Source organism: Leptonychotes weddellii, chromosome 3 (genome assembly GCF_054177405.1).
Source record: "Leptonychotes weddellii isolate Sample4059 chromosome 3, ASM5417740v2, whole genome shotgun sequence".
Lineage (NCBI taxonomy): Eukaryota > Metazoa > Chordata > Mammalia > Carnivora > Phocidae > Leptonychotes > Leptonychotes weddellii.
Window position 1 is genome coordinate 116,459,107 of NC_138371.1, and position 13,962 is coordinate 116,473,068.

The 13,962-nt window shown below is 35.0% G+C and overlaps 1 protein-coding gene across 11 annotated transcripts in view; it reads right to left on the reverse strand.

Annotated features, from left to right (window-relative positions):
• SUPT20H (SPT20 homolog, SAGA complex component) overlaps nucleotides 1-13,962 on the reverse strand; it is a 39,419-nt gene that overhangs the window by 22,229 nt on the left and 3,228 nt on the right. For 7 of the 11 annotated variants that reach the window (XM_031028889.2, XM_031028893.2, XM_031028894.2 and 4 more), the window contains exons 3-10: nucleotides 11,981-12,016; nucleotides 11,252-11,310; nucleotides 10,917-10,983; nucleotides 7,978-8,107; nucleotides 6,895-6,998; nucleotides 3,770-3,886; nucleotides 3,492-3,545; nucleotides 425-564 (exon numbers count right to left, since the gene is read on the reverse strand). In XM_031028889.2, the coding sequence (XP_030884749.1) occupies nucleotides 425-564; nucleotides 3,492-3,545; nucleotides 3,770-3,886; nucleotides 6,895-6,998; nucleotides 7,978-8,107; nucleotides 10,917-10,983; nucleotides 11,252-11,310; nucleotides 11,981-12,016 (707 nt within the window). The remainder of the gene's footprint in view (nucleotides 1-424; nucleotides 565-3,491; nucleotides 3,546-3,769; nucleotides 3,887-6,894; nucleotides 6,999-7,977; nucleotides 8,108-10,916; nucleotides 10,984-11,251; nucleotides 11,311-11,980; nucleotides 12,017-13,962) is intronic. The other 4 variants (XM_031028902.2, XM_031028898.2, XM_031028896.2 and 1 more) reach the window with 1 other exon arrangement.

Here is a 13,962-nt window from a genome sequence, read left to right on the forward strand (position 1 = left end):
TATAAAAAGGCATCTGGTTATAAACTGACTTGTCAGACATGTTTTATCATATCTCAAAAATAAATTACAAATCATTTCTTTAAAAGGAGTATTAACAAAACAAATAGGTTATTGGTTATTAGTAATTAATAAAGGAATTATTGTTTATACTGGTCTCCTTCTCAGCCTCTTTTTGGTAAACAGACTCTAACCTTTAGAAGTTTGTTCTTTCACAAAATGCACAGAATGCACCACTTCAATATAAGGCAGACAATATTAAAAAACCATAATACACAAAAAAAGTAATATAAAGCCATTAAAACCCTATTTAAAAAAAAGTCAGAGCACTTACATACTTTAGAGGGGAAAGATACCACAAAGAGCAAAATTTAAAGCTACTTGCCTAGGAGCATCTTTCGGTTTACCTATCTACAAAGGCAATTACCGTTTCATTGGGCGTGTGTTCATCTTTTGCTTGTTATAAAGCAGTCTGTTTGCAGTGCAGGTTACTGCTATAGAAGGATCAAGACACAATGGTTCTGCTGTAGCTAGGATCAGCTGGCTCTCAAGCAAAAGTTTATCTTCCTAAAATGTGTAAGAGCATATGTCAGTAACAGATTTAAGTTTTTCAAATCACACATATCTCTTAATCTAGAAATATTCCTTGGAATTCTGTTATGTACTACTATAAAACACAGTATTTCAAGTTCCAACCTTTGTGTAAACTTCAAAAACTTGACAGCATAATGAAACCATTAATGGAAATTCAGTAATTTGTACAGTGTTCAAAATGGTCAAATTTTAAGAGTGCCTATTCATTAATTCAACAAATATTTGCTGAGCACCTACTGTTAGGCTCTAAGAGTTGAGGATTAAGTCGTGAACAAAACAGATAAAATCATCCGCTCCCACAAAGCCTACAGAATCATGAAAGATCACAGCACTTTCAATAACACAGAGATTAACAGTCCCATTCTATACATAGCTTAACTTCATTACAAGAATAAAAATGATTACACTAATACTGCGTAAACTCTATATACCCAATTCCAAAGTGTATACAGGTCTTTTACTGGTATTACGTAAGGAATACTGCTTTTTTTTTTGGCTTAATCACTGAAATATTTTAATAGCAACAACTACATTTTTTATGGTCAAATGAGTCAATCAATACTATTGCTGAGTAAGATTTTTGCAAAAAAAACACTGCTGCTTTCAATACTTCAACTTTTTATTATGGATATTTTCAAACATACACAAAAGCAGAAGTGTGGTGACACCCATGTACCAACACTCAATTTCATTAACAACTGTCTCTGTAACTTACGCTTTTGTTTTGCTGGAGTAATTTAAAAGACATCTTTGATGTTGTATTATTTCATCTGAAAATACTTCAGCACGCATTGCTAACTGATAAGGAGTTCGAACATACAGTCTGGCTTTAAATTTTCCATTATCTCAGAGTGTATTTTTAGTTGGTTTGTTTGAATTTGAACTCAAACAAGGCCAAAGATACCTGGTTTTTATCTGTTTTAAACATCTTTTTTTGTTCTGTAATGTGATCACCTCCTTCTCCCAACTTTTTTTTCCCTTTTCTCATGCAACTGGTTTGTTGGATTTGAGCAACTACTTCCTTGCGGACTTCAACTGGATCTGACTGGCTGCTTCCTCACTGTGTCATTTAATAGTTTCTTTTATTTCCCCGAATTCCCTGTGAACTGTTAGATCTAGAAGCTTAATTTAATTCTGGTTCTGTTTTTTTAGACAAGAATTCTTTATTGGTACTATTGTGTACTTTCTCTTGCATCATACCAGGAGGAATACAATGACTGACTATCCCACTTTTACATCAGTGGGGTTAGTCATATCTCTGCATCATAAGTATTCCTATGAACCTACAATCTAATGATTTTTATACCTAAGAATTACATCTGTCTAGATTCATTAATTCATTAAGACTTCCAAATTGATTTTTAAAAAATCTATCATTTATTTCTTTTGTACCTATTAGCTGGAATATATTATTCCTATATATGTGCAGGGAGTGCACCTTCAATTGTGCACTCCACACAGTAAGATTACCCATCTGGCAGGAATGGTATGGAGCCTACATCAACATTTAATGGTATAAAACGGAAGGAAAATTAAGTTGAAATACTATTAGTATCTATAATATGTGAAATCACAACTAAAAATTTCTGCTATTTGGAATCCTTAATTACAAAGCACCATTTGTATGCATCTCACCCAAAGAAATTCAAATCTCACCAGTATCAGAAATGTTAATGCTAAATTGTCTTCTATACTTCCTGATTCTTACTGGAACCTTCTTAAATAAATCATTATTAAGCATATTTGTGTTATATTCTCAAAAGTTAACTCTAAATCCATGATTATATGAAAGAAATTAAGAAAAATAAACTGTGTAAAGATACAGGTGGTAGTTTTCAAAGAATGCAGGTGGTATTTTTCAAAGACAGAAACTACATATCGGCCTGTAAGAAATGTCCTCTACTAACATTTACTTTGTACCAGGAAAATTCTGTTTGTTCTCCCTCTTTTCTACTGAGGTATACCTGACATATTATTTTCAGGTACACAAGTGATTTGATATTTGTAAACACTGCAAAATGGCCATCACAGTAAGTCTAGTTACCCACAGCAACAAAAATTTTTTTTCTTGTGGTGAAAACTTTCAAGATAATTTTCCTGAAGAATTTCCTCCTAGTTACTATCTGGCTATCTAACATACAGTTCATACAGGAAAAGCAGAATAAAATGCTACAATCTCTCCCTTTATTCATCAACATTCAGAATAAGAAACTAACACCCTAGCAACCTCTTATGGTGACCAATGAGGGTTTTTTTTTGGGTTTTGAATATTCTTTCGATAGCTTTTAACCTTGCATGCAAAAAGATTGTAGCCCAAACTAAAACACAACACTTGACAGTTACTCCAGGCTTAATAACCACATTTTGCAGATAATTTTCATTACTGATATTTTCTTTGGTTTAGTAACTATTCCTCTCTATAGTAGCAGAGAAATAAGTCAACACTCTTGTGAGTGGGCACCAAATATATACTGAGCCAGCACTGGAGAGTTAACTGGCCAGTCTCCAAGTTCTAGTGCTACAACTGGTGTGAACGGCAAAGACAGGCTAGACCTGCTTTAGAATCCTAGATTATAGAAAACCAGTATCTATTTGTATCCATGGTATAAAAACAAGTATTTTTCATCTATTTGAGAGGGGATAAAAAACTAAGTTTCACACGTTGGGCAGATCAGGTCAGCCTGACCCTGTTTCACCATGGTCCTAAAGCAAATGGGATGGAACTGCTTAGTTCCTTGAGCGATTATTGCATGGATGAAGAGACCCCCGATTTCTACAGCTCATAAAGGGGAATCCCCAAATTTACTCTTGAATAAAATTACGACTAAAATATCTTTTGCTTAGCTTAATGTTAAGTATTGTTCCTTTATTTGCCTGTTTGGGATTAAAAAACAACTAACCTGGGTCCATTTATGGTTATCGCTTGTTATTGAATGTACATCACAGATCAAAGTCTACAAAAAACAAAAATTAAAAAAAATACAATATACAAACACAGAAACATATGAAGATATTTAATAAGTAAAACTCTAAATAAAAACTAAAATTCCTTTATTTAAGATTTTATTTTTAAGTAATTTCTACTCCCAACTTGAACTTACAACTCAGATCAAGAGTCACCCACTCCTCCACCAACTAAGCCAGCCAGGTGCCCCTAAAATACTTAAACATTCCTTACCTGCATTGTTGGTCGTAAGAGAATATGCCTACTTTGGTAACCAGGAGACTTCATATTACTGGACTGCCTGTAGTCACGTATTTCTGCTATGACACATCCACAATGAAAAATATTAACCTGTTTTAAGTGAAAACACTTAAGTAAATGTCATATTTTAAAAGCCTACATAAGAGTGCTTACATTCAATGTTTCAGGTTCTTTACATGCTTATGTAATACTTCTGGCCACTCACATAATCTCTTTTTTTTTTTTTTAAAGGTTTTATTTATTTATTTGAGAGAGAGAGAGAGCATGAGGGGGGGAGGGTCAGAGGGAGAAGCAGACTCCCCACTGAGCAGGGAGCCCGATGCGGGACTCGATCCCGGGACTCCAGGATCATGACCTGAGCCGAAGGCAGTCACTTAACCAACTGAGCCACCCAGGCGCCCGCCACTCACATAATCTTAAGTGGCCTTCCTTACTGGTGGATTTACCACTATATAAACTTTTCAAGGAATTATTTTATGTTCATCACTATGACTCAAGAAGCAGTTTAAGGGGCGCCTGGGTGGCTCAGTTGGTTAAGCAACTGCCTTCGGCTCAGGTCATGATCCTGGAGTCCCGGGATCGAGTCTCACGTCAGACTCCCTGCTCAGCGGGAAGTGTGCTTCTCCCTCTGATCCTCCCCCTCTCATGCTCTCTGTTTCCCATTCTCTCTCTCAGATAAATAAATAAAAAATCTTAAAAAAAAAAAAAAGCAGTTTAAAATCAACTTAATGAATTCTAGTTATGGATTGAGTTTTGGCATTTATATACTATTAATGTTAAAAATCACTAGAAATGCTCTTCTTGATGCTCACTGGCTCACAGCTATACTTTGCTAACTTTGTCATTTTTATGAATTTTGTCTTCGTTACAAATTGTCAATCAACCCTGCCAGAGTTTCAGTTTCTGGATACGACTACTATTTGCTCTGCTAAGATTTCCAATAAATATGACTTTATTAATAAAAGGAAGAAAGCTAACTATAAATTCAAATAATAATTTTCAGCTAAACATATTGTTTTCTAGTCCAAAGGTAAGAGCCTTTTTCACTCAAGTCTTGCTAATCACAACCTGCCATAGGCACTTATAATACTATGTTTTTTCGCCCTTTCAGAACTTTTACTGGGGACTTTCTTTGCTATGAGTTGTTATTATGCTCATTCTCTTTAACAAGTATTTATTGAGCCACGACAATGTGAACTATATGCAAGGCACTATCCAAGAAGCTTCACAGATACAGTGGTGGTGGGAGAACATTTGCTCTTAGTGTGGGAAGACAGGCAATAAACATATACAGAAATAAGATAATCTTAGATACTGATGAATGCTAGAAAGGAAATAAAATAGGGAGGAGCCAACTTAGATTGTGGTTTCAGATAAAAACTTCTCTGAGGGAATGACTTTTTAGGTGAGGCCTGAATTACAAAAGGGCCAAACACCCGGCACTGATCATTCCAAACACAAGGAACAGCAGATGAAAGGTCTTAAGGTAGGAATAAGGTTAGCATGTTTATGTATGTAAAGAACAATGGATGGCTGCAGCCTAATGAGTAGGGATGAGAATCAAGAGATGAAGACAAGGTCGCAGGGGTTTTGTACAGTGAGAAGACACTGAAGATTTTAAGCTGAGAATATTTTTTTTCCAATTTTTTTTGTTTTTTAAGCTTAATCTAGCTGTCTGTGGAGAATTGATTTCTGGGGTTTTAGAATGAAAGCAAAAAGTTCAGCAAGGTAATTACAGCAGGTCACGAACATATGTATTTTGAAGGTACAGGTGACATTTGCTGATGGACTGATTGTGAAAGGGGAAAGCAGGGTCATAGATTACAAAGACTGAAACTGGTTTGGGGGGTAAGAAATAAAAATTTCTGTTCTCGTCATGTTAAGTTTGAAGAACCTATTACATATCCTAGTAAATATAAGTTTGGAGCTTGATGGAATAGTCATGGAGAGATATATAAGCAAAGGGATTAAATGTCATTTTAAAACTCATAACACTGGTTGAGATCATCCAGGGACAGAGTGTTACTAAAGAATAGAGGGTATAGGATTGAACCCTGAAACCTTCACACATTTATGAAGGGAACAGTGATGACAGTAAAGAAGACGGAAGGAATAGAGATAAGAGGAAAGCCAGAATGTGATGTATCAGAAGACAAAAGAAGAGTGTTTCCAGGAGGAAGCAGTCATTGCATTGAATTCTGTTGAGACCAATTAAGATGAGAACAGAAGGGACACCTGGGTGGCTCAATCGGTTAAGTGGCTACCTTTGGCTCAGGTCATGATATCAGGGTCCTGGGATTAAGCCCCACATTGGACTCCTTGCTCAGTAGGGAGCCTGCTTCTTCTCCCTCTGCCTGCTGCTCCCCCCTTTCTCTCTGACAAATAAATAAAATCTTAAAAAAAAAAAAAAGATGAGAACAGAAAAGTGACCAGAATACAAGTAGAGGAGATTTCTTAGGTATAGCATACTTCATCCACTTGAACAGAGAGGCAGGCAGAAAGTGTGAAAAGAGATGTGGATGCAGTTGACTAGGACTAGGAGAAAATGGAAATTCTATTCTTTCTCCTAAGTACATAGTATTGCTGGAGTGAAACCAAAGAGTAAATAGTTTCTCCCATAGTCTTGATTGTAGGTATAGACAGATTTCCAACAAATGAGCTAACTGTTAAAGCAATTTTAGAAGAATTAACTAAATCTACACATTTCAGTACAGCCTAAAAGGTGAATATCCCATAATAAAATGGGTTACCATATAACTATGTCTAATGTCTCACTTCACGTTCTAAGCACCATCAAGAACATAACTAAGTATCATTTATAATAAATGCCATAGAGTTGACAAATCTAATGGCATTTTATTTATTTTCTTCCCCAAGATTTTATTTATTTGAGCGCGCACGAGCATGAGTGGGGTGGAGGGGTTGCGGGGGGAGTGGCAGAGGGAGAGGAAGAAGCAGACTCCCTGCTGAGCAGGAAGCCCAATGCAGGGCTCAATCCCAAGATCCTGAGATCATGACCTGAGCTGAAGACAGACACTTAACCAGCTGAGTTACCCAGGTGCCTCTCTAACGACATTTTAAAGAGAAAAATTTTATACCTGAGATTTTTCTAGGAGATCAACCAAAATAGGAGGTAATTCTTCTGCATCCAAGTATTCAAGCAATTCTCCTTCTTCATAAGGCAGTCGAATGGTCTCAGAATCTTAATATTAAAACACAAAGTTTCTGAAAAATGTTCAGGCTTACTGCAAAGCTTAGTTGCATAATTTGAGTTTACATTAAAAAAAAAAAGAGAGAGAATAAATCCCAAAGGCTTTTCAAAAGTCTTTCTTTATTTAAGTCTTATAAATGAATCACTTCACATACTACTGAAAGACTTGGTGAACTGTATACAATTTTAGGCCAGAAAGGAGAAAACCCACAACACACTATGGAAAATATCTGGCATAACAACATAATGCAAATCACAGCCAGCAGTACAATAATCAGAATACGATAAAATTCCAACACTGGTAACTGAAAGTCCCTTGAAGGCTACTTAATCTAATCTGAAAATCAGTATGATAATTTGCTATCTCATCTGAAAAATGGTCACTTAAAGAAGAAAATTCTCTGTTACGTTTTATAATTATCAACAAAAGAAAAAAATCCTTAACTGGACCCACATCATCACCACCATATCAAATTTCTAGATGTCTCTTTAGTGAAATCTAAGAGTGCTTACATTTCAAAACTATTTTCAAGTTTACATTAATAGAAATAAATGTTACTAAATAAGAAAATTATTCAAAAGGCAGCAAATCTGCTTTATTTTAAAGGTTTCAGAACCAAGAGTATACTCAAAATACAGTAGAAAAACACCTCATGCTACCTTAAAATGTAAATAGCAATAGAAAGAAAATTGTGTCAATTATTTAAAGGTTAGGTCTTATATAATTTAACTTCAAAGACCTACCTCAATTAGAATTCTCTTCAAATGCATATGCATGAAGGTAATCATCTTACAGATACTTTCTAACAAAACTTCAAAAAGAGGAAAATTTGGGCTCATGTCTTCTTTATCAAGTCATCACTGATCTGAGGGACAGACCACTTTGCACGTTAAAAAACTACTTCTAAAAGATAGCACATCCTTTCTTGCAAAGGGATTTTTGTGGCTGCAGCTCTCTGAAGGTTCTTACCTGATCCATTTTTTCCCCTGAGCATCAGAGAATATCCCTCATTTCCTGGGTATAGGTTGACCACTAAACAGGACAATGTCTCTTGCATAACAAGCTTCTCTAACAAATTCACATTTCTTCTTAATTTCTGCTTTAAAAAGAGGCAGAGCTCATGAAAATAATCTGGCGTAACCTTAACAAAAATGCTATGATTTAACAAAATCAGACCTGAATTAATCTTTTAGTGCTCCTTCCACATTATGATCCTGAATATATGGGTAAGAGTCACAAACACTACAGCCACCAAATATAAAACACATCTATGTAAACTCAATTTTGGTCTATTACTACATTTTATACAAATGAGTTCATACCATAAGTAAAAAAGTGATATATAAAAACAAAAACTGATACATAAAATACATATCTTTGCATATAAGCAAAATATAACAAACATATTTAAATGAATAAAATGCAAAACCATGAAGGCAAATATATAAAACATACACGTCATATACTTAGTTTCTATTAAGTATAAGTCTACACATAAAGAATCTGGGGTATCATCTTTGATTGTACTGTTACCAGTGTCCACTTTTTAAAATATTTTCTGGCATAAATTAGATCCAAACAAATTCAACAGCTCTAGTTAGCTGTAACATTAGGCTCAAAGACACCTAGCTGGTAAGAAGAAATAAGGAATTTAAGCAATTTCCTATAAATTCAATATAACAGCTCTTTAGAAACTATTTTTTTTCTAAGATTTTATTTATTTACTTGAGAGAGGGAGTGAGTGAGAGAGAAAGCATGAGCAGAGGGAGGAGCAGAGGGAGAGGGAGAAGCAGACTCTCCTCTGAGCCGGGAGCCTGATGTGAGGCTCAATCCTGGGACTCTGGAATCATGTCCTGAGCCAAAGGCAGATGCTTAACCAACTGAGCCACCCAGGCACCCCTAGAAACTATTTTGTAGAAAAAAAAAAAAATCAGGAAACACAGTAAACATACCTAAAAATCCATTATTTCAGAAATGCATGTGTTTTAAAATGAAACCCGCATATATAGATATTACAATTTATTTCATCAAATTTTATTTACAAAAAATTGAGTCAATAGAATAGTTTTGCAGGATCTCAAAGAACAAACCCAAGTATTTTACATTAAACATGTAATATATACAATTACATGCAAAGACAAATGATAAATTGATTTATTTTAACCATGGAACAAAAACCCCCAGAATTTTGAAAATTTTTAAAAAATGAGCAAATCAACAACTATTTAAAAAAGAATCAGTAGAGGGGCGCACCTGGGTGGTGCAGCTGGTTAAGCCTCTGACGTGGTTTCAGCTCAGGTCATGATCTCAGGATCACTGAGATCGAGCCCCGTGTCAGGCTCCGCACTCAGCGCAGAATCTGCTTAAGATTCTTTCTCCCTCTTCCTTTACACCTCCCCACTGCGTACTCTCTCTCTCAAAAAAAAACAAACAAAAAAAACAAAACCCAAAACAAAAAAAACTTAAAAAAGAGAAAAAGATTAGTAGAGAGAGACTAAAATTTTAAAGTATTTTCAAGTGTAGAGCAAACCTAATTTGACATAAGACAGAAGAGATAAACTGTAACAGGACTGAGTATCCTTTCAAGACAGCAAGCTGGTTCCTACTTCGTTCTGGGGTGAGCAAAAAATCAGAGGTCAGAAAATTTCTTACTTAAAGGGCTAGAGAGTACTTTAGGCTTGTAGGCTATGTATGGTCTGTGTTGCAAATACTTAACTCTGCCATTGTACCTTGAAATCAGCCACAGATAAGACATAAATGAATGGCTATGGCTGGATTCCAATAAAACTTCATTTACAAAAACATGCAGCGTTTCAGCTAGATTCAGCTGGCAGATAATGACTGCTAACCCCAATTTAGAATTTTTATGTATCCTTAGTTCTGTTCCTGAGATGATGGACATGTTCGTTATACTGACTGTGGTCATAGTTTAATGGGTGTACATATGTCAAAACTTACAAAATATATACTTTAATAAACATGTTCAATTTATTGTACATCAATTATACCTCAACAAAACTTATGAGAAACGTACTGTAAGATTTATTCAATACTTATCTATCATTTTTCCCCATGTTAAGATTTTAAAGGCTAGATATTATTGGCATTCCACTAATTTTTTTGCCTAAAAGGTAAAAAGGTATTTTTCTTTTTAAGAGAGAGAGAGAGCACAAGGGGCAGAGGGAGAATCTTAAGCAGGCTCTACACGGAGCTCAATCTCAGATCATGACCTGAGCCGAAATCAAGAGTCCGATGCTTAATTCACTGAGCCACCGAAGAGCCCCAAATGGTATTCATTTTTAGCTTATGTGCTGCCATAGCGAGCACAATGGTATTCATCTTTAAAGAAGTTCATAGAGCTTTTTAAGGCTCTTATAGCCCCCAAATCCAAAAGATATCAAGAAATCAACTTGTTACCTTTCTATTGCCCATACTTTTATACTAAATAAAAATGAGTTAACCTAGCCCTGAACTAATTTTTGTGACCAAATTCATCTTTTACTATCATACCTGAATTTCCTACACGTCCTTATAACCTTTCCAGTACAAATCACCCTGAGGAAACAGCTACTTTTTTCCTCCTGTCTTTGGCCTACAAATCACTTATCAGGGGGAAAAGAAGCAGAAGATAATATATACGGTGACTTCGCTTCTTTGGGCTTCTCAAGGAAATATTTTCCGTTACTTGGCAAACACTGTTCACCTCTCTTACCTAAGCAGGTGATCTCTACCCAGTGCCAGATTAGCCACGGTTATGGGTCAGCTGCAGAATTGGCTAGCTTGGCTGGAAAAGATGTTAGTTCACTCACAAAAATATAAATCATGATGTGCTTCAAATTTAACTCCTTCAAATGTCTCTCTTCCTCTACATTTCAAAAGCAATAATAACATAAAAAATTTATACTTACCTTAACTTCAGGCTCTTTTTCACATTCTTCAATATATAAGTCATAAAGTTTTTGAAATACAGATTTTCTAAAATTTAATGAAACAAAATAATGTGACTATTATAATCATCATAAAATGAATGCTATTTTGAAATTTTCCCTAATTTTTTCCCCAATTTCCCCCGAACTGGGGGTGAAGTGGGGTTGGATATAGTAGCTAATACCAACTTAGAAATTTCTAATACATGTAAAGTACCTCTAACATTTCTAGCACAGTGCCTAGAGGGAATGCAGTAAGTGCTAGCTATCATCATATTTTCAATAATCAAAGATATCAATCAATTAAGTATTCATACCTTCCACTAGACAGGTATTTCCTTTTAGGAGGTCTCTGTCGGGCACTTTCAATGACATACTAAAAAAGAAAAGTTTATGAAAACAGCTTGCCTTTTGCTTAGTGCATGAACAGCTCTATTGTATGAACAGCTCTATTGTAAGTATACCTAAAACATGTGTTAAAACCAAAAAACTAGTCACTCAAGTCTCTGATTCATATTAAAATATACCTTAACTACTCATACCTTAAACTACTTAACGTCTAAATTTATGTTACAAACAAGTGAAATTTAAACTGTTCTAAAATTTAACACAATATTTCACTGCTATGATATAAGCAAAATCATACAGTTTCAGAACTGTGATTTCACAGGTCAGAATTATTTTCAAAATGTTTTATGGTTGTTCAGAATATGCACAGCATATCCAGTTGCAAAAACTCCATGTATTTTTGAATTATTTTCCCCTTTAATTGAGCAATTAGAAAACTTAACAAAAAGGAAAACATAATTTTAGAAATTCTATGTCTTTGTTCAATAATTTTTATTCTACATTATCTAAGAATTCCAAATAAGAGATGACCCAAACCTCATCACAAAGTATTTTTATTTATAGCAAAATTATATGCATACTTATCCTAAAATTACGTTAATGTACTCCTTTGAGAACCACATACAAACATCTCTTAAAACTGAGTTTTGTTAATTAAGACAACACTACTTCAACTTAGTAACTTAGTCACACCTCACCTCAGCACGATCCAAAGCTAGTTCTAAAGCTTGTTGCTGTAAAAAGTAAATAGTGTATTTGGTATTAGTTATTTTCACAAAAATTAATATAACACTTCTAGTTAAATGTTTATATACGTTTTTATTTTCTAAAACATGTCTAACATATTTTCCCTTATTTTATATCCACCCACCCCACTTTATGTTCAAGATATATTACAAAGAAAAATCATGTCAGTCTTGGGCACCTAATTATGACAATAAATTATATAAGAAATGCTAAAATGGTTTTCTCTGGCTAGTGTTTATGGAGGCTAATACATAGCCAATGGTTGGATATAGAAACTACTACCATTCTACAAACTTCCAAGTTCTTCAACATTCTAAGAACACCATTCAGGAAAATATACAGCCATCAAGTATGCACTTAAAGTGAAGCAAAGATTAACTCTCCTAATTTGCTAGGAATCCTGAAAATCGGGGGCGCTGTTATACTGGTACCTAACACCAATTTAGAAATTCCTAATATCTTAATGCAGAGAATCTATAATATAAGGTTTCTAGGTCAGTGCCCAGTAGAAATGCAATAAATGATAGCTATCATCACCACGTTTCAATGACTTTAAGATACCATCAACTGTAAGTATGCATCAGTATCCTAGGTAATATTAAGAAAAAACGGCAGCCAATTATAACTGCAAGATGTCCTTAATTGTAGACTCATTGACTCAGTAATATTAAAATGTATAAGAAAATGCATCTAAAATTAATGAAATAATAGTTTTATTACTGCACGTCGGGCCTGAAAATAAAGAACAGATTCCCACCCTTCATCCATTTCTTTGAGACCCTTTTATCAAGGCAAGAGAAGAAGGTAAACTCTGTTTTCCTCATTTGTAAAATTTTCTTTTGTAATGATATCTAAGAATAAAGAGTACTAGGTTTTAAATAAGTAAATTTTTTTTAAACGATTTTATTTATTTGACAGAGAGAGAGCAAGAGCAGGGGGAGCAGCAGGCAGAGGGAGAAGCAGTCTCCCCGCTGAGCAGGGAGCCTGATGTGAGACTTGATCCGGGACCCTGGGATCATGACCTGAGCTGAAGGCAGTCGCTTAACTGACTGAGCCACCCAGGCCCCCCTAAATAAGTAAATTTAACACCAATGATATCTAATTTTATGGTTTGGGTACCATATAGTGTTACAGTATTTTTCATTCACAATGATAGTCTTTAATTTTTAATTCCACTGAGAGGCAGAGAACTTTCATTTTTTATTAACAAGGGCCTAAATTATTTTATTTTGTAGACTGCAGTAATACTACCTACTAAATTCTATGGGGTAAAAACTAGCACCCACCAAAATCCCAGGAAAGCAATGGGAAAAAGAAATACTGCCAGCCTTTGGAAATCATGGAAAGGTTTAAGTGACCCTGCCACCCTAGCTCTAGGGATGAAGAATTCATATGATGACAAAAATAGCTGGTCTTTTTAGACTGCAATAAACAAAACAAAACCCCCCCAAAAAACAACAACAACAAAACAAACCACTCACATTACCAAACATCTAAAATGTAAAAGTGAAAAAAGGCTAAAATACGCCATCATTTCAAAAAGTTCAGTTAAAATAAATTTATACCAATTTAATTTATGAAAATATTCTTATAAGCAGCAGATTCCTAATGAAATTGGTTCCCAGGATTCAAGATGAGATTCTCGAGTATAAACCATTTTCCTGCACAAAACTGTAACTCTAAATATGCCCTTTTACCAAATATATAAGGTTCTTTTAATTCTTTTGGTCATAAAAATCTTAAAATAGGGCACCTGGGTGGCTCAGTCATTAAGCGTCTGCCTTCGGCTCAGGTCATGATCCCACGGTCCTGGGATCGAGTCCCACATTGGGCTCCCTGCTCAGCGGGAAGCCTGCTCGCTCTCTCCCACTCCCCCTGCTTGTGTTCCTGCTCTCACTATCTCTTCCTCTCTGTCAAATAAATAAATAAAATC